Source organism: Halichoerus grypus, chromosome 13 (genome assembly GCF_964656455.1).
Source record: "Halichoerus grypus chromosome 13, mHalGry1.hap1.1, whole genome shotgun sequence".
In the NCBI taxonomy this organism is placed as follows: Eukaryota; Metazoa; Chordata; class Mammalia; order Carnivora; family Phocidae; genus Halichoerus; species Halichoerus grypus.
The window spans coordinates 67,062,856-67,088,873 of NC_135724.1; the positions used below are offsets into that span (position 1 = coordinate 67,062,856).

Genomic DNA, 26,018 nt, shown 5'->3' on the forward strand with positions numbered 1-26,018 from the left:
TTCCTAGAATCTAGGAAATCTTTGTGCTTTGAAACCTCGATTTGGAGGGTTTCCCCAGGTCATGTCACATCAACAGTGGCTCCTTACAGATGTAAGTAGGGCTGCACCGCACTCCTACAGTGCAGCCCGGGACAGCCTTCCACGAGGCCCAGCAGGCCTTGGGGTCCTACCCATCCCTGCCGGCAGAGATGTGTGTCCCGTTGTGCATCACATAGACAGACGCTTTTAGAGAAACTTTAATTGTAAACAACTGGAAACAAGATGTGCTGCAGGGTGGCAGGAGGGGGTGGGGGGAGGAGAACCCCTGCCAGCCCCACTCCCATTCAGTATTCTTCCCCTTCTTCGGCCTCTGCTTCCACGGAATCCACACCCACCTCTTCATAATCTTTCTCCAGAGCTGCCAGGTCCTCCCGGGCCTCAGAGAACTCCCCTTCCTCCATGCCTTCCCCCACGTACCAGTGCACAAAGGCCCGCTTTGCGTACATGAGGTCAAACTTATGGTCCAGGCGGGCCCAGGCCTCGGCAATGGCAGTAGTGTTGCTCAGCATGCACACAGCCCGCTGCACCTTGGCCAGGTCACCCCCGGGGACGACGGTGGGGGGCTGGTAGTTGATGCCCACCTGCGAGAGAAGGGGAAGAAAAGAAAACAGTCTGTGAAGCTTCAGTCAAACCCAGAAATGGTGGCTGCTTTCATGGAAACAGAAGACATGTAGGTGCCTTCTTCGTGCCAGGCGAGGTGTCAGGTGAGTAAGCTGCTGGTTTGTAGACAAGGACAATGGGGAAAAAGGAGCCCTGGAGCCGGCCAGCCTGGCTCGGGCCCAAGCTGCCGGAAGGGCTGTGTCCCAGCACCTGAGCCCTGTGAGGTGCTCAGGTAACAGGACTGTTTCTTCTTTTTTTTTTTTTTTTTTTTTTTTTTTAAAGATTTTATTTATTTGAGAGAGAGAGAATGAGAGAGAAAGAACACATGAGAGGGGATAGGGTCAGAGGGCGAAGCAGACTCCCTGCCAAGCAGGGAGCCCGATGCGGGACTCGATCCAGGGACTCCAGGATCATGACCTGAGCCGAAGGCAGTCGCTTAACCAACTGAGCCACCCAGGCGCCCCAGGACTGTTTCTTCTAAAAAGGGATACTACTGGAATAAAAGGCACTTAAAGTTAATCCTAAAAATAAATAAATAATAAAATAAATAGACAGATGATAGATACATAGATATATAGATAGATAGATACTACTTTCTATTCTTCAGATATTATTTTCTCCATAGGCTTCCACAGTTGGGGATTCATTTCTGTAGCTGAAACCTCTTCCACTCAAGTCAGAGCACTATGGTTTTATCACGAGGGGAGATCATACCCCCGACTCCCATCGAGTGAGCCAGTCTGTGCATCACAGGATGACAGGAACGCTGTCAGAGGTCCGAAGACTGTTGCTACTGCTGCAACAGGAGATGGCCTATTTGTGTGCTAAGTAGGAGAATGGGGGTGATATTCAAGGGCTGGGACCAAAGGGGAGGCATTCTAGAATAGTTTCCAAACCAGGGGACAATGTGACCAGAGATTTGGGCAGCAATACATAGGGTCAATTAGAACTGGGCTCAGCAAACTTTGTCTATAAAGGGCAAGACAGCACATATCCGAGGCTGGGCAGGCCACATGGTCTCGGTCACAATTACTAATTCTGTCTTTGTAGCACAAAAGCAGCCACAATGACACACCAATTAACAGGTGTGGCTGTGTTCACACAAAATTTTATTTACAAAACTAGGTGGCTGGTCTGCCAACCGTGCTGACCCCTGAACCCAGAGTAGAAAGTGCTGGTTAAGGACCCAGTGCAGCGGGCGCCTGGGTGGCTCAGTTGGTTAAGCCACTGCCTTCGGCTCAGGTCATGATCCTGGAGTCCCGGGATCGAGTCCCGCATCGGGCTCCCTGCTCAGCGGGGAGTCTGCTTCTCCCTCTGACCCTCCCCCTTCTCATGCTCTCTCTCTCTATCTCATTCTCTCTCTCAAATAAATAAATAAGATCTTTAAAAAAAAAAAAAAAAGGACCCAGTGCAGCAAGCCCACCAGAAGCGGTGAGTTCTGAGCCAACAGAGACGGCATGAAAAGCAAGGCAGAGAGAAGCCCATTTTCCCAGATGGAAAGCATTGATAGGGTTTAGTATTCAAGTACTGGACAAAGCTGCAAAGCGACAGCAAGTTTCCTACCCTGTATCGAATGGAAGGCTGGTATAAACTATGATGGAGGCAAACTCAGGCCAAAATCGTTGAGCTTACCAAATGAGAAATAAATATGTTGCCATTTTATCCCAAAAATATTCATGAAAGTTTTTCTTTAAATCAAACACTGCATGGAACATTTAAATTGGGTTTAATTTCTAAATGCCTGTGGAATAAAGTGGGTTTTAGTGACAGCAATGTTTATAATAATGCCCCAATTTCATATATCCACATAAATTGTCAAAATGCTTTGAAAATTTCTACATTTCTAAATCCAAACTACATTTCCCCACACTAATTCACCACCCAAAAGAAGGAACAAAAATCATTCCAAAAATTTCCTGTCAAAAAAAAAATTCTCACCACAGATATATAGTGTGATTCCTCAGGAAGGAAGTTCAAAAGGCACCAATGAATAAATTATCACTCTGGCTCCCTAATTTATAACCAAGGGGCTGGCTGCCAAGAAATGGAGGTATTCTCCACAAAGGGCATTCTGTGCTTGGTCTGCTGCTGCTGACAGGTAAAACCACACCACATTACCCAGTCCTACCTTAAATCCAGTCGGGCACCAATCCACAAACTGGATGGTGCGCTTGGTCTTGATGGTGGCGATGGCCGCGTTGACATCTTTTGGGACCACGTCCCCCCTGTACAACATGCAGCAGGCCATGTACTTGCCGTGCCGAGGGTCACACTTGACCATCTGGTTGGCCGGCTCGAAGCAGGCATTGGTGATCTCGGCCACGGACAGCTGCTCGTGGTAAGCCTTCTCGGCAGAGATGACCGGGGCGTACGTGGCCAGGGGAAAGTGGATGCGGGGGTACGGGACCAGGTTGGTCTGGAATTCCGTCAAGTCCACGTTCAGGGCCCCATCGAATCGCAGGGAGGCCGTGATGGAGGACACGATCTGCCCGATCAGACGATTGAGGTTGGTGTACGTGGGCCGCTCGATATCCAGGTTGCGCCGACATATGTCGTAGATGGCTTCGTTGTCCACCATGAAGGCACAGTCGGAATGCTCCAGGGTCGTGTGGGTGGTCAGGATGGAGTTGTAGGGCTCCACCACGGCCGTGGACACCTGGGGGGCTGGGTAAATGGCAAATTCCAGCTTGGACTTCTTGCCGTAGTCCACCGACAGCCGCTCCATGAGCAGAGACGCGAAGCCAGAGCCGGTGCCGCCCCCGAAACTGTGGAAGATGAGGAAGCCCTGCAGCCCCGTGCACAGATCCGCCTGAGAGAAAGCACAGACCGTGAGTCAGTGCCTGCAGAAGTCACACCGCCGACCTCCAGCGAGCCACGGTCACTCCTCTTTTCCTCTGCAGGACGCTACGCGTTCGAATCGGCCGCAGCGCACACACGTGACACTCAGAAGCAAAGCAAGGCAGACGTGAAGGTGGGTGGACGACGGATGCACTGAAGCCACTCGTGAAGGAAGACGTGGACTCAAGATTCTGGCCTGGGGTTTGGCCAAAATGACCTCCCGGTCCCCATCCCCGCCACCCTCCCGTCCAGGGCAGCGTCCACAGGAAGCCCTCTCGGCGCCCCCTTACCAGTTTCCGGATCCGGTCCAGGACCAGGTCGACGATCTCCTTGCCGATGGTATAATGGCCTCTGGCATAATTATTGGCTGCGTCCTCCTTCCCGGTGATCAGCTGCTCTGGGTGGAAGAGCTGCCTGTAGGTCCCCGTGCGCACTTCATCTACAAAGAGGACGCGTGGGCCGCGGGTCTTTAAGGCCTGTTGTTAACTCACCGACGGGGAGGGATTCGGGGACCCTTCGGGGATCTACCACGCACGGGCTGTGCCTTGGGGGTCGGCAGCATCGGCGTCTCACAGGAAACGTCTCTGTGTGACATGCAGACCACAACTGCGGTCTGTGGCTCTAGCAGGGCAAGTCCACTGGAGGTACAAAGTCCAATCTGACTGGTTCCCAAAGAAGGGAAAAAGCTCACACCCGCACACACGTGATTATTTCTTCCCATCTGTAGCTACACACAAGGAGTGTGACTAAAAAGCCCTGACATACTAGACAGTCACCAGGTCAGCATGACATCTGCCAGGCAGTCCCGTCAGGGCACCCTAGGTGGCCTGCGGCTCACACGCTTCAGGCTGACGTTCTGTCTTCTCCCGGGTGGCCCCTGAAAGGTGCCCTCTCTTGGCAGCTCTCCCTGGCCACCCCCTCAGGCTTCTCAGCTGGAGGATCCCAAGGAATGCTCTCTATTTACCTTCCGTGTCTAAGACGCAGGTCACGACTCTCGTGCACCAGCATCACCACGTCGGCAGCGTTAAGGAGGGACCCGAGACCCGGCACCGGGTCCACACAACCACCTGCCTGGGTCTGAGGCGGCCACGAGTGAATCTATTACCAGCCCCTCTTTTCTGCACATTAGGTTCTCCTAAATGAGGAGCCTCGGTGCCAAAGACACTTGAAGCACTAACCCTGTAGTTTCTCACCTAACACAGCCACAGGCATATACTTGCACGTCCCATCCTTTCTGTGGAAGGAGTCAAAGGAGCACAGGGAGGCCCTCCCACTGTCCCAGGAAAGCCGCCCAAGTGCCCCAGGACCTACCGACCACGGTGGGTTCCAGGTCCACAAACACCGCTCTGGGCACATGCTTGCCAGCCCCAGTCTCGCTGAAGAACGTGTTGAACGAGTCATCCCCACCGCCGATGGTTTTGTCACTTGGCATCTGACCATCAGGCTGAATTCCATGTTCAAGGCAGTACAGTTCCCAGCAGGCATTGCCGATCTGGACACCTGCCTGCCCCACGTGGATAGAGATGCACTCGCGCTGGGAACCAGAACATAAACGTTGAGACCTCCTTGTTTTCAAGGCAATTGACATTATATGGCATGCAAATGAGACCCAAAATCATAAGTTAGTATTTGTAAGATATTTTGTTGTCTTAAGATCTCCTCAGACATTACATCCCATGAGCTTCCATGATAATTTTATATCTGAACACTTATCTATCCAACATGGATGTACATACACTTAAACTATGAATAGCAATAGACTCACTATAAGTTAGTCTTCCAAGCCATCAGTAAGTAATGTTAAAAATTAATAGAAACAACGGCTTAGAAAATCAGACAAAATATATAAAATAAGTTTATAGCCATGGGAAACAGGCAGCACAAGACAGTGATTCAAACAATGTAGCCCTTAGCATTGTCCCGGAAGACTGCTGGGAAGTTTCCAGGCTGCAGGGGGTGGGGGGGTGGGGGAGGAAACCCAAAGCCCAGGGACCTCCCCGAGTTGAGAGAGAATTCAGTGTTCAGGGAGGCCAAAGCATATAGAAACCATGGTGCTAATAGTGGAGGGGAGAGAGTTGCACAGAAAGAACCCTGTGGACATCAGCAGAGTCCCACTTGAGTCTACAGTGGAACAGCACTCAGCACCCATGTGTGACGGACTCCTGACCTCACATTAGCCATGAAGGAAAGGCCTTCTAACTCACAAAGCACCGAAGGGAGTCCTCAGTAGTGGGGCCAAATGAGACCTACACTAAAGGCTGTTTGGAACTCACCTAAAGCTTAAAAGCAAGCCTCAAAAGGATCAAATTATTTCTAGGTATTTAATAGCATCCCAGAAGAAAGCCTAAAAATAGTTAAGGCAATACCAAAAAAAACACCCCAAAACAAAAAACAAACCCTAGCACCCAACAATTTAAAATTCATAATGTCAATCTAAACTTAACAGGTATAAACACACACACACACACACACACAGAATATATGACCATATGAAAAGAAAAAGTAATCAATACAAACTGACGAACTAGTTGATGACAGAACTAGTACATGAGAACATTAAAATAGTATTATGTATCCATATCTCAGGAAGGTAGAAGAGAAAATGAAGAGAGGTAAGAAAGACCTATATCAAACTGCTAATGATAAAAGAATGCCTGAAATGCAAAATACACTGGATGGAATTAACAGCTGATTATATATTACAGAGGAAAAGGTTGGGGGGAGGCGCCTGGGTGGCTCAGTCAGTTAAGCATTTGCCTTCGGCTCAGGTCATGATTCCAGGGTCCTGGGATCGAGCCCCGCATCGGGCTGCTCCACGGGAAGCCTGCTTCTCCCTCTCCCACTCCCCCTGCTTGTGTTCCCTCTCTCGCTCTGTCTCTCTCTGTCAAATAAATAAATAAAATCTTTAAAAAAAATGTGAGGATGACAGAAAAGTTCTAGAATAGAAGTGGTGATATTTATGGAACATATGACTATACTTAATGCAACTGAATTATACTTAAATGGTTAAAATGGTAAGCTTGGTGCCATGTGTATTTTACCACAAAAAAGGTGATACTCAGCAACATGGATGAATCTCAAAGCAACTTAGTGTATGAACGAATTCAAACAACAAAAAATGAACTCAATAATCCCATATTATAAAATTCTAGAAAATATATTTAAGAAGGTTATTAGTGGGGCAGGAGTGGCAAGAGGGAGGATTTTCAAAGGGGTAGGAGGAAACTTTTGGAGTAAGAGGAGTTCTATTATCTTTATTGAGGTGATGGTTTCATGAATTATCAATATGTTAATAAAAGTTAAACCTTAAAAAAAAAAAAAAACTAACCAAGGGAGAGCCTCTGCACTGCTAAAAGATCAGTGTTTTGAAAGACCTGGTTTTTTGTTTGTTTTTTTTAAGATTTTATTTATTTGACAGAGAGAGACATAGCAAGAGAGGGAACATAAGCAGGGGGAGTGGGAGAGGGAGAAACAGGCTTCCCGCGGAGCAGGGAGCCCAATGGGGGACTCGATCCTAGGACCCTGGGATCATGACCTGAGCCGAAGGCAGACACTTAACAACTGAGCCACCCAGGTGCCCCTGAAAGACCTGTTTTGTTTTGTTTTTTAAAGATTTTATTTATTTGACAGAGAGAGAGACAGTGAGAGAGGGAACACAAACAGGGGAAGTGGGAGAGGGAGAAGCAGGCTTCCCGCGAAGCAGGGAGCCCAATGGGGGACTTGATCCCAGGACCCTGGGATCATGACCTGAGCCGAAGGCAGACGCTTAACGACTGAGCCACCCAGGCGCCCCTGAAAGACCTGTTCTAATTCTGTCTAGATTTTACTGCATTCATAAGTTTAATCATGTAATTGGCAGTTGTCTAAATTAAAAACTTTACAGAAATACTAACTGGTAAATAATTATAATACAATAGATTTGATTGAGTTAAAAATACATAAATGTTAAACCTTGTCAAATTATACAATTTATTTTTACTTTATGACAGTGATAGCTCAATAAAACTAAAAAAAAAAGAGGCAAAATAAAGACTTTGTCAGACATTCAAAAACTGAGGGAATTAATAATCAGCAGATCACTACTACAAGAAATGTTGAAAGAATTACACCAGGCAGAAGGAAAACACTAGACGGAACACTGGAACTACACAAAGCAATGAAGAATACCAAAACTGCTAAACATGTGGGCAAACATAAAAGACTTTTTATTGTATTTTAAAAATATAATTGAAGGTTAAAGCAAAAACAATGATTTACTGTGGGGTTTATAGCTCGTATAAAATTAAAACACGACCAACAGTAGCACAGAGGCCAAGGAGGAGAAATGGAAGTATACTGCTGGGACATGGTATAATATCACCTGAGAGCAGACTGTGACTGACTGAAGATGTGCTCTATAATCCCCAGAGTAACCACAAAAAAATAAAACGAAGTGGTATAGCCACAAAGCTAATAAAAAAAGATAAAATGGAATCATAAAAATAATCCAAAAGAGGAAAAAGGGAACAAACAGGAGATAAACAGAAAACAAATAGCAACCTGGTAGATTTAAACCCAACCATACCAATAATCACATTAAACATCATTAAAAATTAAATGAAAATATCTAATTAACAGGCAGATTGTCAGAGAAAAAGCAAGACCTAACTATAAGCTAACTACAAGAAGCCCAGAGACAGGTTCAAAAGTAAAGGATGGAAAATGATATACCACGCTAAGGCTAAACCAAAGGCAAGCTGGAGTGGCCAGATGAACAGTATGGTTTTGATTTCATTTTATTTTCTCCTGACACTGGCTTGCTGTTAGCATACAGACTGACCTTGGTCTAGCAGAAGGGAGTTGGAATGGATGGGATGGGCCCATCAGGTGTTCCTCCAAGCAGGTTTAGAGGAAACACCACCCTGGATGAGGCAGGGCAGAAGGGCTGGGAGGAGTGCACCAGCACACGGCAGGGCAGTGACGTCACTTGGGCACATAGGGACAAGGTGGTGAGCCTGGAGCCTCCCACTCCGCCACTTGTCTCCCACTCCTCCAAGCGCACCACAGTGGGCGGGAACACAGAGTGTCTAAGTTCCTGGCACTGTCCCTGGTGAGGGGACTGCCTGGGTCACACCTGGCTGACAGCACACGGCTCACAGGAGGCCAGGTGGAAGAGGGCACTCAGCCTGGTAGTGGACAGTGTGGGACAGAGCAGGCCAGGACTAACACTGTTGCTTTCAAAGCAAAGTATTTTACTAAGGAAAGGGGTCATTTCATAATGGTAAAGGGACCAATTCAACAGGAAGCCGGAACAATCCGTAATGGTTATGTATCATTAGAGTCACAGCTTCTTGATACAGAACTTCAAAATATTCAAAGAAAAACAGAACTGAAGGGTGAGATAGACAATCTACAATCAAGGACTTCAACATTCTCTCAATAACTGAGTCAACCAGATGGAAATCAGTCAGGGCACAGAAGACCTGGACAACACTATCAACCACACTGACCTAAGTTACATTAGAAAATACTCCACCCCACACAGCAGAATACACATTCTTCTCATATGCACAGGGAACATTTGCCAAGCAGACCATATTCTCCACCAAAATGAATTCCAAATTATTCAAATAAGAGTTTGATCTGTAGTGGGAGGGAAGAGTGGATCTCAGAGCCCTGAGCAGCCCTGCTCCTGCCACCAGTCACCATCACCACAGCCCTGAACAGCAAGGCCAAGACCCTCAGCTGCCTCAACCTCCAGCACTCTGACAACAAGCCCAGACCATTTTAACCATGGGTATTATTTTCCCATTATCTAATTATGATCACATTACAGTTCAGAAATCTCAAACTAGGGGCACCTGGGTGGCTCAGTCGGTTAAGCGTCTACCTTCAGCTCAGGTCATGATCCCGGGGTCCTGGGATCGGCCCCCGAGTTGGGCTCTCTGCTCGGCAGGAGCCTACTTCTCCCTCTCCCTGCCGCTCCCCCTGCTTGTACTCTCCATCTCTGTCAAATAAATAAATAAAATCTAAAAAAAGAAAAAAGAAAAGAAATCTCAAACTACTTCAAGTTGTTTCTAATTTCCTAACCCCACACTGTAATCTCCTAGCTTTTAGGACTGATGGTCTAAAGCCCCCAAATTCAGCTTCTGGCCTTGTTTTTAATAAGTGAAAGACAAGGGACTAAATCACAGCTGATAGTCTAATTCTGATTCAACCAGACTGCAATACTGAGCACCCCCCCCCAAAAAAAATTACCTTTAGAGGCAGGGACAAATTCTCCAGAAGGTACTCAACTTTATGATAAGGCTCAGGGATGCACAAAGTTGGATTTTAAGCAAAATTTCTGCTGCTGGGATTCGCTTTAAATTCATCCTCAGACACAAACCCTTCTAACAAAGACAAAGTACCTAGAATGGCCAACATATATTCACACCAACTTGTCACCACCTCCCCCTCCCCAGAAGTTTCCTAATTTAGTTTGTTCAACTAAGCACTCTGAACTTTAAAAATCAAAATTTAGGCATTTCAACTTGAGAAGAACCTATCATATCAAGCAGCAATGGTGGAAAAGCTCTTCTGAAAGAATAAATCATGGTGTTTTGGGGCACCTGGGTGGCTCAGTCATTAAGCGTCTGCCTTTGGCTCAGGTCATGATCCCAGGGTCCTGGGATCGAGCCCTGCATTGGGCTCCCTGATCAGCGGGAAGCCTGCTTCTCCCTCTCCCACTCACCCTGCTTGTGTTCCCTCTCTCCCTGTGTCTTTCTCTGTCAAATAAATAAATAAAATCTTTTAAAAAAATCACGGTGTTTTTCTTTCTTAAGACGAAAACTTTGCTAAAAATAACAGCTCCTGAAAATGATGAAATGCACAAATATCTTCTAATCTTGAAGCTTCCTTTTACCTGTATGGTAACAGAAGATACCTTTCTTTATACTTGGAATAATTCACCTCTACAAGTAATTTATTTGAGCAGCTTGATTTCATGCTGTGCAATGACCAATAAGAGAAGCCTCAAAACCAACTTTTACAAAGGGAGAATGCCGAGGTTAGTATGAATTATTATATAGTGAATTATTATATGGTTTGTGTATATATATATCTATACACACACACACACACACACACACACACACACATATATATAAAGTTTGGAAGCTGCCAGAGTAATCAGCAGGGGAAACAGGATGAGCTCTCAGCCTCAGTTAAGTGGGAACAAGTGAAACTTGAACTGGACCACGTGAAGTCCTGTCAGAAGATTGTTCTGGTTGCTCTCCACCTAAGGCTGTCCTCTTGGGCACTGCTTATTTAGAAATGCACAATGACAGAGGTGTTGGCTAGGTTCAATTGATGTTTAAACTATTAATGTGTGAATTCAACCAACTACCTAGTAGATCTATGACCTGAGGATATAAAAATGCATGACTTAAACGCAGAAGCCTAGCCTGCTGTGGGAAGACAGGAATTCTCATATGTTGCCAATAAAAGGGAATCTGACAATATCTACAAAATCACAGCCATCCACTTCTGGCATCGCATATACACCTACACCAGTAAGAAAGGGCACATGCACAGATGATTACTCATTGCAGCTTCATGTATAAAAGACTGGAAAAAAATCCAAGTATCCAGCGACCCCAAACAGGCTGAATAATCTACAGCCATACACTAGAATACTATGCAGCGATAAACAACAATGCCGATCTTTGCAGATACGGAGGGTGCTGAATTTTTCCTACAATGCAAAAACAAGGTGCAAGGGTGTATACTGTGTGCTACTTTTGGTGCAAGAAAGGGGAATATAGGCATATCTACTGTTTGCTTGGTTTAGCGCTAAGAAAACTCTAAGTATAAACCAACCCAAATAAATAATAAATAAATAAATAAATTCACACACACCTTATCTAATGAAGGAAGCAAGATTTTTCTGCATATATTTGCATTTTCTACCATTCTTAATTCAAGACGCTGTAAATACTGCCTATCTATATATAAGCGCCCTCGTGAGCCCACAGAGTAACAGAGACAAGTCGGAGAGAATTCGAGTGCAGCACCTGGTGTCGCTTAGGGAAAGAAGAGTCTGGAAGGGCGAGGGCAGCGGGCGCCAACCCCTGACCCGCACGCTCCTAGGTGGCACAAGCGTCCCGGAGCTGCGGAGTCAGGGACACCCTTGCGCCCCCCACTGCCACCTGGGTCTGTCCCCCACGGCCTCACCACCCCCCGAGACCTCCCGTCATACCATGGTGGTCGCCTCCTAGTTGCACGCCGGATTTCACCTCCTCTCAGTGCAATGCCACGCGCCCAACTGCCTGCCACGCGCCCAACTGCCTGCACGCGCCCAGACGCGTCCCGCGTCCTGATTGGCTCGCTGCTCTCGCGAATGCCATTGGCTCCGACCGCTTCAGGGGGCAGGTCCCAGGTCGGGACCTAAATCGTGATTGGCTATTTTCTTGACCGGCGAAATCGCTTTTGATTGGTCATCACTTTGGGCGGGAAGTGGCGACCTGGTGGTGGGAATGCAGAGGCTGAGCGTCTTTTGGAACGTTGGCTGGAAGCTGTGGGACTAATGCCGCTTAGGGAGGGGTGGCCGCAGGGCGCCCCTGATTAGGGGTGGAGGCCATGCTACCATAGCTTACCCCGCCCGAGCCCCATATGTTCGTCTGTAAAGTGTAGTCTTCCTACATTTTTAGTTTTTACTTGTACAGGTGTATTGGAAGTGACAAGGGCTATTAACGGTGAAAGAGTTTTGCAGACTTAAGCTTGAGCAGATACATTTAGGGGTTATTTCGTTAGTAGCCTTTTACTGGTGCTGATGTTAGTATCCTGGACTGGTAAGAATTTTTAAGTCCTGGGTGTCTCAGGACCAGATGTAACAGGACTTCTGCAAGAAGAGGATATGATGTGGACCACGTGACAGGTTCTCTGCAAGAAGTGGCTGGGGAGCTCTAGGAAAGCGGGAAAGGTTAGTTCCGCCTTCTAGGAGACAGGATCTACCGAGGTCTCAAAGGTAAGTATTGCGAGTTTTCCAAGCAGCAAAGAGGCATAGACGGCGTGGGCAGAGCGGGCCTGCGGACAGGGAGGTCTGAGAGCTGCAAGATTCAGCCAGGAGCACATGGACTGCGGAGAAGAAGGTGACATTGAAGGTTCTGGGTGGGGCCGGCATGACCGTGGCCAGACCAAGGAGTTTGGCTTTACTGGGTGGGTTGGAAACCAGCCACAGATGCAAATTGCATTGGCCAATTAGGGAGTGCATATGGCCGCAGGGTGAGGATCGGGGCAAGAGACCCCACATTGCAGAAAGCCAAAGAATTACCCACCCACCCACTCTCACACCTTGGTTAAAGGAAACAGGAGGAAAGGAGTTTGATGACCTCCATTCACTACCCCATTCCTGCTGCTGGTCCATGGGAGAGTCTATGTTTACCCTACAGAAGAAAAGAGCTGCTTCTCTTGGCTCTTCTAAGTACTACCTGAATGAACTAGAATTTTCATATAGAAGGCAGGACCAAAAAGGAGTTAAATATTGAGAATATAATAAATAAATAAATAAATACAAAATATATATAGTAATATAAACATAGATTACATTATAATAATTTATAAATATAATGTAAAAATTTTCAAAAACACAGATGCAAAATGCAGATTTCCTGCCCTACCTACCACTTCTAGGTCAATTGAGGTATGAGGTAATGTTCACAGGGGCAGTTCAAATGGTCTGGGTTTGAGCAACACACCCACCATGCATTCAGTGGGAACAACTTTCTGGCTCCACACTCCTCCGTTGCTTTGGCAGATTTCAGATAGAGTGTGGTCTGGGGGTAAGAAGAATTAGTGTGTTGAGAAGAGTGTATTGACGTAAGAATATGTCGGGGTGTGTGGCTGGCTCAATCAGTGGAGCATGTAACTCTTGATCTCAGGGTGGTGAGTTCGAGCCCCACATTGGGCAGGGAGCCTACTTAAAAATAATAAATATATATATATATATACTTGCAGATTCCAGAAGTGCAGAGGTGCAATTGAGTGGCGGCAGGGTCAGGGTGTGGGGTGAGGAAGGACAAGTCTTCTGTCTAGGGTCACAAAACAGCAGGAGATAGAGAGCAGGGTAGCAAGCACCTATTATTCATAAGGTGGTTAGGGTGGAGGTCACTATCTTTTCCTGGACTTAACTCTCAGTAAATATTTCTGTTTTATACATATTTTTTTAAAGATGTATTTATTTATTTTCACTAATGGCTAATGATGACAAGAATCTTTCCATGTGCTTATTGGATGTTTGTATATTTTCTTTAGGGGAAATGCCTACTTAGATCCTTTACCCATCTATATTTATATATATTTTTTTATTATTTGAGTAGAGTTGACATACAATGTTACATTAGTTTCAGGTGTACAACTTAGTGATTTGACAAGTTTATATATTATGCTATGTTCACCACAAGTATATCTACCATCTATCTGTTCCATTACTGATCCTTTACCCATTTTTTACCCCCCCATGCCTTTTTTTTTTTTTTTAAGATTTTATTTAGGGGCTCCTGGGTGGCTCAGTCAGTTGGGCATCAGCCTTCTGCTCAGGTCATGATCCCAGGGTCCTGGGATCAAGTCCCACATCAGGCTCCTTGCTCAGCAGGGAGCCTGCTTCTCCCTCTCCCTCTGCCTGCCATTCCCCCTGGCTTGCGCTCTCTCTCTCTGTCAAATAAAAAAATAAAACCTTTAAACATTTAAAAAAAAAGATTTTATTTATTTATTTGAATGAGAGAGTGAGTGAGAGAGAGAGAGCACAAGCGGGGGGGAGATGTCGAAGGAGAGGGAGAAGCAGACTTCTGCTGAGCAGGCAGCACACGGGCTTGATCCCAGGACCCAGAGATCATGAGTGAGCAGAAGGCAGACGCTTAACTGACTGAGCCACCCAAGCGGCCCTCTCCCCCCAAGTTAGGCTACTTATCTTTTTATTGTTGGGTTGTAGGAGTTCTTTATATATTCTGGATACAACCCCCTTATCATATATATGATTTGCAAATATTTTCTCCCATCCTGTGGATTATTGCCTTTTCATTTTCTTGATGGTGTCCTCTGAAGGACAAAAGTTTTAAATTTCAATGAAGTCCAGTTTATCTATACTTTTCTTAGGTTGCTTGAATTTTTCGTGTCATATTTTTATAAAAAATCATTGCCTAACCCATGGTCATGAAGATGTACACCTCTGTTTTCTTCTAAGAGTTTGTTGAGAGTTTATCTAAACTAGTCCATAATGTTGCTGCCTCAGCAACTATTTTGTGTGGCTAAGGAGCCTGCAGGGGCCTTAAACTGATACTGATCCCTCCCAAGAGTATATGCTCTAGATAACAGCCCACAGAGTCACAAGTAAATGTAAGTTCCTGATACGACTCTCTTAATTGTCCTTGTGATAAGCATTCTCCGGGCATCGCCCAGGGCCTTCCCCTTGTGCACTCTTTAGATAAGACCTCTGCAAAGTTTGCCAAAACCTGAATTGACCAATCCAGCCTTAGCCTGGGAACCTCAAAGCACTCCACCTATAGATCTTAATAAAGGCATGTACCCCGGGTTCTGCTGAGCTCTCTGCCTGACCCTGCCTTAACCTCCTGGTGTGGCCCTTCAAGGTATGCTATGTATTCCCTCTAGGACCTGTGAGTAATAAACTTCTCTATTTCAATTTTTTTATGACCTTCTTGAACCTAGGCTCACCATCCAGTGCCTCCAGGGCTCTACTTAACAAATGTTAAGGGGTGCCTCGGTGGTGCAGCCAGTTAAGTGTCCGGCTTTGCACTCAGCACAGAGTCTGCTTAAGTTTCTCTCTCCCTTTCCTTCTGCCCGTCTCCCTGCCCCACGCTCGTGTACCCACTGTCTCTCTCTCCCTTTCAAATAAATAATCTTTTTTTATTTTTTTAAAGATTTTATTTATTTATTTGACAGAGAGAGACACGAGAGAGGGAACACAAGCAGTGGGAGTGGGAGAGGGAGAAGCAGGCTTCCCGTGGAGCAGGGAGCCCGATGCGGGGCTCGATCCCAGGGCCCTGGGATCATGACCTGAGCCGAAGGCAGCTGCTTAACGACTGAGCCACCCAGACGCCCCAATAATCTTTTTTTTAAAATGTAGTTTAACAAAGTCACAATAGAGTTTTATAATTTCAGCTCTTACATTTAGATCTTTGGTCCATTTTGAGTTAATTTATGTGTGTGGTGTGAGGTAAGGGTCCAACTTCATTCATTTGCATGTGGATAACCAGTTGTCCTAGCACAGTTTGTTGAAAAGACTATTCTTTTCCCACATTGAATTAGTTTGCAATGATTGCCAAAAATCAATTAGCCATCAAAAGAATGAGAAGACAAGCCATAGACTAGGAGAAAATATTTGCAAGACATATCTGATAAAGGACTGTTATCCAAAATATACCAAGAACTCTTAAACTCAACAATAAGAAAACCAACAACCCAAATAAAAATGGGCAAAAGACCTGAACGGACACCTACCAAAGAAGATATACAAATGACAAATAAGCATATGAAAAGAAGCTCAACAGCATATGTCATTAGGGAATTGCAAATTAAAAAAACAATGAGATACCACTATACACCTATTAAAATGGCAAAAATCAAAATCCTGACATTACCAAATGTTGCTGAGGATACTGAGCAATAGGAACTCTCATTCATTGCTGATGGGAATGCAAAATGTTACAGCTTGGCAGCTTCTTTTTTTTTTTTTTTTGCAAGTCTCAGGGGACTTTTTATTAGCAGCCATGCTTGAAGGGAACCCCAAGCTGTAGTACTTGCTGTCATCTTACACCGGTCGCCCCTTCCGTTTCCTTTCTCCTCCCTAACATAGCATGATTGCATTTTACATCAGTTTGAATTACACAAATCTAAAATAACATATTAAACCCTCACTTTGCAAAAAATGTGAAAATTAGTTGAATGTCACAAATCTTAAAAATCCATAAAATGTTTAATTACAAAACTAGAAGGCCAAGTCCCTGCAAACAGCTGCAGCAACTTTTAGCTGGTAAACAGTACACTCAGCCTTCTTTGACCAATTCAGTCTAAAAACACGTAGGGAGTGAATTGCACGGCATCTTCGGGGAAGCCTCTGGCATACAAGGCAGCCTAATGCAGCACATTGCTCCTGAGGCCCATCCCCAGCTCCTGCTGACGAGAGTTCACAGGATGGTGTGGCGGCAGACAGGTGCATCCCGGTCATCTACCTGCCGACGGCATCACAAGGCTGCACCATGGTGACAGCAGGAACCGCAGCCTGAGTCTATCTGTCCCTGCTCTGTGAGGCTAAGATGCCTGGGGCTCTGGCCACACCCAGGGACACAGAGCTGACCTCAGCGAGGGGGAGCCAGCAGTACACATACCAAGCTTTCACTGCTAGTTTCATTCAAACCCCATTCCAGTTCAGAAAGGTTCAACTTTGCTTCAAGTTATTTCATGATTTTGTGTGGGCTGCGGAATTCTCATGGTGTTTGTCCCAGCTTGGCAGCTTCTTAAAAGACTAAGCATATTCTTACCATATGATTCAAGAATCACACTCCTTGGTAAAGGCATATCTTGTTTTATTGTGCTTCACTTTATTGAGTTTTTTATAAATCTTATAAATTGCATTGAGCATTGCCACCCTTCATTGAGCAAGTCTATCAGTGCCATTTTTCCAACAGTATTTACTCACTTTGTGTCTTTTGTCACATTTTGGCAATTCTCATAATATTTCAAACTTTTTAATTATTATTGCATCTGTTATGGTGATTTGTGATCAGTGATCTTTGATGTTACTATTGTAATTGTTATGGGGTGCCACAAACCATGCCCATATAAAATGGCAAACTTAATCGATAAATGTTGTGTGTGTTCTGATTGTTCCACCAACTGGCTGTTTCCCTATCTCTCTCCCTCTCCTCAGGCCTCCCTATTCCGTAAGACACAACAATATTGAAATTAGGCCAATTAAAACCCTGCAATGGCCTCTAAGTGTTCAGGTGAAAGGAAGAGTCATGTATCTCACTTTAAATCAAAAGGAAGGAATGAGTAAGCTTAGTAAGCAAGGCATGCCCAAGGCCAAGATAGGCCAAAACCTAGTCTCTTGCACCATACAGTTAGCCAAGCGGAGAATGCGAAAGAAAAGTTCTTGAAGAAAGTTCAAAGTACTACTCCAGGGGCACTTGGGTGGCTCAGTCAGTTAAGTGTCTGCCTTCAGATCAGGTCATGATCCCAGGGTCCTGGGATTCAGCCATGCATTGGGCTCTCCACTCAGCCAGGAGTCTGCTTATCCCTCTCCCTCTGCCCCTCCCCCTTTCATGCTCTTGTGCGTGTGCGTGCTCTTTCTCTCTCAAATAAATAAATAAAAATCTTTTTTAAAAAAAGTGCTACTCCAGTGAACACACGAATGATAGAGAAATGAAAAGACACAGCTTTATTGCTGATCTGGAGAAAGTTTTAGTGGTCTGGATAGAAAATCAAACCAGCCACAACATTCCCTTAAGTCAAAGCCTAATCCGGAGCAATCCCCTAACTCTCTTCAATTCCATGAAGGCTGAGAGAGGTGAGGAAGCTGCAGAAGAACAGTTTAAAGCCAGCAGAGGTTGCTTCATGAGGTTTAAGGAAAGAAGTCAGCTCTATAACTTAAGCTGCAGCAAGTTTTCTAGAAGATTACCTAAGATAATTCATGAAGGTGGCTACACTAAACAACAAGGAACAGCTTTTTATTGGAAGAAAATGACCTCTAGGACTTTCATAGCTAGAGAGGTGAAGTCAATGACTGGCTTCAAAGCTTCAAAGGACAGGCTGACTCTCTTATTAGGGGCTAATGCGGCTGGTGACTTTAAATGGAAGCCATTGCTCATTTACTATTCCAGAAATCCTATGGCCCTTAAGAATTACATAGAAAGAAAGAAAGAAAGAAAGAAAGAAAGAAAGAAAGAAAGAAAGAAAGAAAGAAAGAAAGAAAGAAAGAAAGAAAGAAAGAGAGAGAGAGAGAGAGAGAGAGAGAGAGAGAGAGAGAGAGAGAGAAAGAAAGAAAGAAAGAAAGAAAAAGAAAGAAAAGAAAGGAAGGAAAAGAAAGAAAGAAAGAAAGAAAGAAGTGGAGCGCTTGGGTGGCTTAGTCAGTTGAGCATCTGACTCTTGGTTTCGGCTCAGGTTGTGGTCTCACAAGTTGTGAGATCAGGCCCCACATGGGGTTCTGCACTCAGTAACAGCACAGCTATTTACAACGTGGTTTACTGAATACTTTAAGCTTACAGTTGAGACCTCCTGCTCAGAAAAAAGAATTCCTTTCAAAATATTACTGCTCATTGACAATGCACCTGGTAACCCAACAGCTCTGATGGAGATGTACAATGAGATTAATGTTGGTTTCACGCCTGCTAACACAACATCCATTCTGCAACCCATGGATCAAGGAGTCATTTCAACTTTCAAGTCTTACTTAAGAAATACATTTCAGGGCGCCTGGGTGGCTCAGTCGTTAAGCGTCTGCCTTCGGCTCAGGTCATGATCCCAGAGTCCTGGGATCGAGTCCCACATCGGGCTCCCTACTCGGCGGGAAGCCTGCTTCTCCCTCTCCCACTCCCCCTGCTTGTGTTCCTGCTCTCGCTATCTCTCTCTCTGTCAAATAAATAAATAAAATCTTTAAAAAAAAAAAAAAAAAAAGAAATACATTTCATAAGGGAGACTGGGTGGCTCAGTTGGTTAAGCATCTGACTTTGGCTCAGGTCATGATCTCAGCGTCCTGGGATCAAGCCCTGCATTGGGCTCCCCGCTCAGCGGGGAGCCTGCTTGTCCCTCGCCCTCTCCCTCTGCCTCTCTCCCTGCTCATGCTTTCTCTCAAATAAATAAATAAAATCTTAAAAAAAAAAAAGAAATACATTTCATAAGGCTATAACTGCCATAGATAGTGAGTCCTTTGATGGACCTATGTGAAGTAAATGGAAAACCTTGTGGAAAGGACCCACCATCCTAGATATCATTAAGAACATTTCTGATTCATGGGAAGAGGTCAAAATATCAACAGTAGTTTAGAAGAAGTACATTCCAACCTTCATGCACAACATTGAGGGGTCCGAGACTTCAGTGGAGGAAGTAATTGTAGATGTGGTAGAAATAGCAACAGAACTAGAATTAGAAGTGGAGCCTGAAGACATGACTAAATTGCTACAATTTCATGATAGAACTTGAATGGATGAGGAGTTGCTACTTATGGATAAGCAAAGAAAGTGATTTCTTGAGATGGAATCTACTCCTGGTGAAGATGTTGTGAAAATTGTTGAAATGACAGGGCGCCTGGGTGGCTCAGTTGGTTGGGTGGCGGACTCTTGATTTTGGCTGGGGTCATGATCTCCAGGTCATGGGATCGAACACCACGTTGGGCTCCAAGCTCAGTTTGGAATCTGCTTGTCCCTCTCCCTCTGCTCCCCCCTCCAACTCTCTCACTCTCTCAAATAAATAAATAAAATCTTAAAAAAAAAAAAACAAAAAACTGGGGCGCCTGGGTGGCTCAGTTGTTAAACGTCTGCCTTCGGCTCAGGTCATGATCCCAGGGTCCTGGGATCAAGCCCCGCATCGGGCTGCCTGCTCGGCGGGAAGCCTGCTTCTCCCTCTCCCACTCCCCGTGCTGTGTTCCTGCTCTTGCTCTCTCTCTCTCTCTGTCAAATAAATAAATAAAATCTTTTTAAAAAATTAAATTAAATTAAAAAAATAAAAAATAAAGAAATTATTGAAATAACAACAAAAGATTTAGAATATATCATTAACTTAGTTGATAAAACAGTGGCAGGGTTTGAAAGGATTGACTCCAATTTTGAAAGAAGTTCTAGTGGGGATAAAATGCTGTCAAACAGCATTGCACATTACAGATAAATTGTTTGTGGAAGGAAGAGTCTATCGATGTGGCAAACTTCATGTCTTATTTTAAGAAATTGCCACAGCCACCCCAACCTTCAGCAACCACCACCCTGGTCAGTCAGCAGCCATCAACATCAAGGCAAGACCCTCTCCTCCAGCAAAAAGATTGACTCACTGAAAGTTCATATGATATTTAGCATTTTTTAGCAATAAAGTACTTTTTCTTTTTTTCATTCTTTAAAAAGATTTTATTTATTTAACTGACAGAGAGAGCACAAGCAGGGGGAGCAGCAGGCAGAGGGAGAAGCAGACCCCCCCCCACCAAACAAGGAGCCCAATGTGGGGCTCAATCCCAGAACCCTGGGATCATGACCTGAGCCAAAGGCAGACACTTAACCAACTGAGCCACCCAGGCACCCCTAGTACTTTTTCATTAGGGTATGTACATTGTTTTTCATAATGCTGCTACACACTTAATAGACTACAGTATAGTGTAAACATAACTTTTATATGCACTGGGAAACCAAAAATTTCATTTGACTTGCTTTATTGCACTATTTGCTTTATTCAGTGGAATCAACCTGCAATATCTCCAAGATATGCCCATATTTACCCAAATGAGTTGACAGCTTATGTCCACACCAAAACTTGGTCATGGATGTTTATAGTAGCTTTATTCATAATTGCCAAAACTTGGAAGCAACCAAGATGTCCTTCAGTACATGCACGGATAAATAAACTATGGTTTATTTATAAATAATGTAATGTAATATTACATTATTTATAAATAGATAATGTAATATTACTCAGCACTGAAAAGAAATGAGTTATCAAGCCATGAAAAGATATGGAGGAATCTTAAATGCATAGTACTAAATGAAAAAAATAATAATCTAAAAAGGCTGCATACCATATGATTCCAACTACATGACATTCTGGGAAAGGCAAAACCGTGGAGACAGAAACAATCAGTGGTTGCCAGGGGTTAGGGTGGAGCAAAGGGGGAATAGGCAAAGCACAGAGGATTTTTAGGACAGTGAAACAATTGTGTATGATACAATAACGGTGGATACACATTTACATTTGTCAAAACCCATAGAATGTAGGACATCAAGGGTGAACCCTAATGTAGACTATGGACCCTGAGTGATAATGGTGTGTCAATGTAGGCTCACCGATTATAACACATGTACCACCCTGTAGGGGGTATGGATTGTTGGGGGGTGGGTTGTGCATGTGTGATGATATGGGGTGAATGGGAACTCCACCATCTGCTCAATTTTGTTATGAACCTAAAACTGCTCTAAAAAATAAAGTCTATTTTTTAAAAATCAATTTGCCATAGATTTAAATTGGACAGAAATTTTTAAAAATTAATTAGTCGTGTTTCTGGATTCTCAATCGTATTCCATTGATTCATAGGTCTACCCTTTTTTCTGTAATACACTGTATTGAATACTGTAGCTTTGTAGTCAGTTTAGAAATCAAGAAGTGTGAGAACTCCAACTTTGTTCTCTTTTTTAAAGATTATTTTATTTTATTATTTTTTAGATTTTATTTATTTGACAGAAAGAGAGAGAGTACAAGCAGGGGGAGGGGCAGGCAGGGGGAAAGGGAGAAACAGGTTCCCCACTGAGCAGGGAGTCAAATTCGGGGCTCGATCCCAGGACCCTGAGATCATGACCTGAGCAGAAGGCAGACACTTAACCAAATGAGCCACCCAAGTGCCCCAGATTGTTTTATTTTTTTAAGTGATCTCTCCACCCAACATGGGGCTTCAATTCACAACCCTGAGATTAAGAGTCACATGCCCCACAAACTGAACCAGCCAAGCGCCCCTCCAACTTTGTTCTTTTTCAGAATTGTTTTGGCTATTCTGGGTCCCTTGCATTTCCATATAAATTTTAGGATCAGCTTGATAATTTCTACAAAACAGGCAGTTGGGCTTTTGATAGGCATTACATTGCATCTGCAGACAGATTTGAGGAGTACTGTCATCTTAACAATACTGTCTTCCAGGGGCACCTGGGTGGCTCAGATGGTTGGGCATCTGCCTTTGGCTTGGGTCATGGTCTCCAGGTCCTGGAATTGAGCCCCATGTCGGGCTCCCAGCTCGGCGGGGGGTTTGCTTCTCCCTCTCCCTCTGCCTCTCCCCCTGCTTGTGCTCTCTCTCTCTCTTTCAAATGAATAAATAAAATCTTTAAAAATATATATATATTGGGGCACCTGGGTGGCTCAGTCATTAAGCAACTGCCTTCAGCTCAGGTCATGATCCCAAGGTCCTGGGATCGAGCCCCGCCTCAGGCTCCCTGCTCAGCAGGAAGCCTGCTTCTCCCTCTCCCACTCCCCCTGCTTGTGTTCCCTCTCTCGCTGTGTCTCTCTCTGTCAAATAAATAAAATCTTTAAAAAAAAAAAAAGAAAAAAATATATATATATTGTTTTCCAGTCTATGAACATTGGATGTCTTTCCACTTATTTAGGTCTTCTTTACTTTCTTTCAATGACGTTTAGTAGTTCTCAGTGTCCAAGTCTTGCATTTCTTTTGTTAAATTTATTCTAAGCATCCTTTTTCCCAGCTTTTTTGAGATATAATTGACATATTATTCTAAATGTCTTTATAAATATATATATATTTTTAAGATTTTATTTATTTATTTGACAGAGAGAGACACAGCGAGAGAGGGAACACAAGCAGGGGGAGTGGGAGAGGGAGAAGCAGGCTTCCCGCCGAGCAGGGAGACTGACGTGGGGCTCGATCCCAGGACCCTGGGACCATGACCTGAGCTGAAGGCAGACACTTAACGACTGAGCCACACAGGCGCCCCTAAATATATTTATTCTTTTTGAGACTATGTAAGCAGAGTTATTTTCTTAATTTCATTCTGGAGATTCATTGCTAGTGTATAGGAATACAATTGACTTTGGAATTTTTTTCCAGCTTTATTGAGATATAATTAACAAAAATGTAAGATATTTAAGGCAGACATCACAATGATTTGATTTCCTTAAACACTGTGAAAGGATTCTTCCCATCTAGTTCATTAACACATCCATCACATCACATATTTACTTTTTTTGTGTGAGAACATTTAAGGTCCACTCTCTTAGAAAATTTCAATTATGTAATACAGTGCTGTCAAATATAGTTACCATGTTATACATTAGATCCTCTGATTTATGTATATTGCTCTTGTATCCTGCACTTTTCCTGGACTTGTTTATTAGTTATTTCATTGGGTAGATTCCTTAGGATTTTCTATACATGAGATCATGTCATCTGTGACTAGAGATAGTTTTACTTCTTTTCCAATTTGGATTCCTTTAATTGCATGTCCTTGCCTAATTGCTATGGCTACTACCTCCAGTAAAATGTTGAGTACAAGTGGTGAGAGTAGACATCCTTATGTTGTTCTTTTTTTTTTTTTAAAGATTTTATTTATTTATTTGACAGAGAGAGACACAACGAGAGAGGGAACACAAGCAGGGGGAGTGGGAGAGGGAGAAGCAGGCTTCCCGCCGAGCAGGGAGCCCGATGCAGGGCTTGATCCCAGGATCCTGGGATCATGACCTGAGCCGAAGGTAGACGCTTAACAACTGAGCCACCCAGGCACCCCAATATCCTTATGTTGTTTTTTTATCATAAAGGAAAGCTTTCAGTTTTTCACCATTGAGTATATAAGCCAAAGGTTGTTTGTTTTTTTTTAAGATTTATTTATTTGACAGAGAGACACAGCGAGAGAAGGAACACGAGCAGGGGGAGTGGGAGAGAGAGAAGCAGGCTTCCCACAGAGCAGGGAGCCCTATGAGGGGCTTGATCCCAGGACCCTGGGATCATGACCCCAGCCGAAGGCAGACACTTAACGACTGAGCCACCCAGGCGCCCCACCAAAGGTTTTTCATAGCAGGCTGCGGATGTTCCCTTTTATTCCTCATGTGTTGAGTGCTTTTTTTCTGTATATGTTAAGATGATCATGTGGTTTGGTTCTTTATTCTATTAGTATGGCATGTTACATTGCTTGATTTTCCTATGTTAACTTGCATTCCTGGGATAAATTCCACTTGGCCCTTTTTATATGTTGCTGGATTCAATCTGCTAGTATTTTGTTGAGGAAGTCTGCATCTATATACATAACAGGTAGTAGTCTGTAGTTCTTCTTTCTTGTGATGCCTTTGGCTTTGTAGAATAAGTTAGGAGGTATTCCCTCCTGTGCTCCCCCTCCTCCTCCTCTTCCTTCTTTTTTCTTTTTGGTGCTTTAGCTTCACTGCATCTTCATCAGGTTGCTCTTTGTAACTGCCTTGTTCAATGGGGTCCCAGAACTTGGCCCAGTCATATCCCCGAAAGTTACAATTCACTGTGTCAACCATGTCTGCCCTCAAATATGTACTCATGTATGTGGCGAGAGCCTTCTCTGGATGGATTAAAAGTCATTTCTCTGAAACACTGCATACCAGCTCTCAGGCCTCCCTCAAGGCCTTGGGGGAGCTTCTGTTACAAACCTGCCCCAGTCTCTTGGGTTGAAATGCATTTTCCTAGATTTTTGTGGAGGCATCTCAGGACAAGAAACATCTGCTCGGTTATGTTCAGGCCAAGGGGGAGCAAGGTAAGGGAGATGTCATCCCTGTAGGAAGTGGGAGCCCATCTGAAGCTCTTCAAGACAACATCAGCCGAATATCAGAAGGGATCAAGGGGGCTGGCCAAGGCAGAGTGTTCCAAGTGGCACCATCTTGTCTGGGAGTCCACCATCCTGTCGCTAGCTCATTGATCCAGAGTGGCTGCAGGTACCCCTAAAATCCGTTTTGGTTTTGCTTTGCTTGCATGGATTGTCATCATTTCGCTGACAAGTTAACACCATGTCACACCCAACTTTTTCACTTTCAAAAAGTAGAAAGAGCAGAAGGACAAAGACCCCTCAGCCCCAGGAATAAGTAAGCCTGAGGGGAATTTGCAATGGCTATATGATGGGACATGGGGACTGTCTGTGGTGTGGGGAGTGGCATGGAGTAGGTGCTCAGCATATGACCTCTCATGGATACCCACAAGTGGGAAGCTGCTGTTGGGGTCCCCCAGGATTCTCTAAGCCTGACAGGAGCTCCTAGGCCAGGAGGGGCTGTCACTGGCATCTGAAGGGCCCCAGGGGTGCCCTGAGCTGGAAGGCTTTGGATTGCCGCCTTTTAGGACAAGGCTCAGAGCAGCCAGTATGAATTTTTCCAACTCACAGAACACTCCCAAAAGCTCTGCACTCCCTCACCAATGTATGAGAGTGGCTTACCCCCACCTGTACAGGACAGGTCAGGGATTGCCTGGGGCCTCTCAGCCAGACCCACACCCTCATCTTACCAGAGGTTTGCCTGACTCCCTGCAGCCCCCCAAACGCCCCAATGTTGGGGGAGGGGAACTTGGATGGTGACCAGCTGTGCGGAGGTGAAGAATCAAGGAGGGTTACTGCAGCAGTGGCAAGCGGGTGGGCTTCAGATCCCTCCAGACCCCGTCCTTAAACTTGCCTGCCTCCCAAGGCCACCCCAGTGATCTGGATTAGTCACTTACCTGGTGGCCTGGGCTTCCTCATCTGTGAACCAGACACAGTAACAGGACTTCCCTAGATCTGGGAAACGTTCAGGTCTCCGTCGTGTGAGGTATGGGTACGGTGGGCGATCTGGGTGCTTGTGTGACAGCGAGGTGGGTGGGGCCTCGCGCTGGCTCC

At 44.8% G+C, this 26,018-nt stretch overlaps 1 protein-coding gene across 2 annotated transcripts; it reads right to left on the minus strand.

The window, feature by feature from the left end:
• Nucleotides 1-274: 274 nt before the first annotated feature.
• Nucleotides 275-25,968, minus strand: LOC118543357 (tubulin alpha-3 chain). Of its 2 annotated transcripts, XM_036104326.2 has the most exons (6): nt 25,862-25,968; nt 11,696-11,960; nt 4,789-5,011; nt 3,768-3,916; nt 2,768-3,448; nt 275-620 (listed from the first exon to the last, which is right to left on the minus strand). In XM_036104326.2, the coding sequence occupies exons 2-6, from the start codon at nt 11,696-11,698 to the stop codon at nt 324-326; spliced, it is 1,353 nt and encodes a 450-aa protein (XP_035960219.1). In that variant the 5' UTR covers nt 11,699-11,960; nt 25,862-25,968; the 3' UTR covers nt 275-323. The 2 variants fall into 2 exon arrangements, with proteins under 2 accessions (XP_035960219.1, XP_035960220.1); XM_036104327.2 differs by lacking the exon at nt 11,696-11,960 and having other exon boundaries at nt 25,862-25,951.
• Between the last annotated feature and the right edge of the window lie 50 nt (nt 25,969-26,018).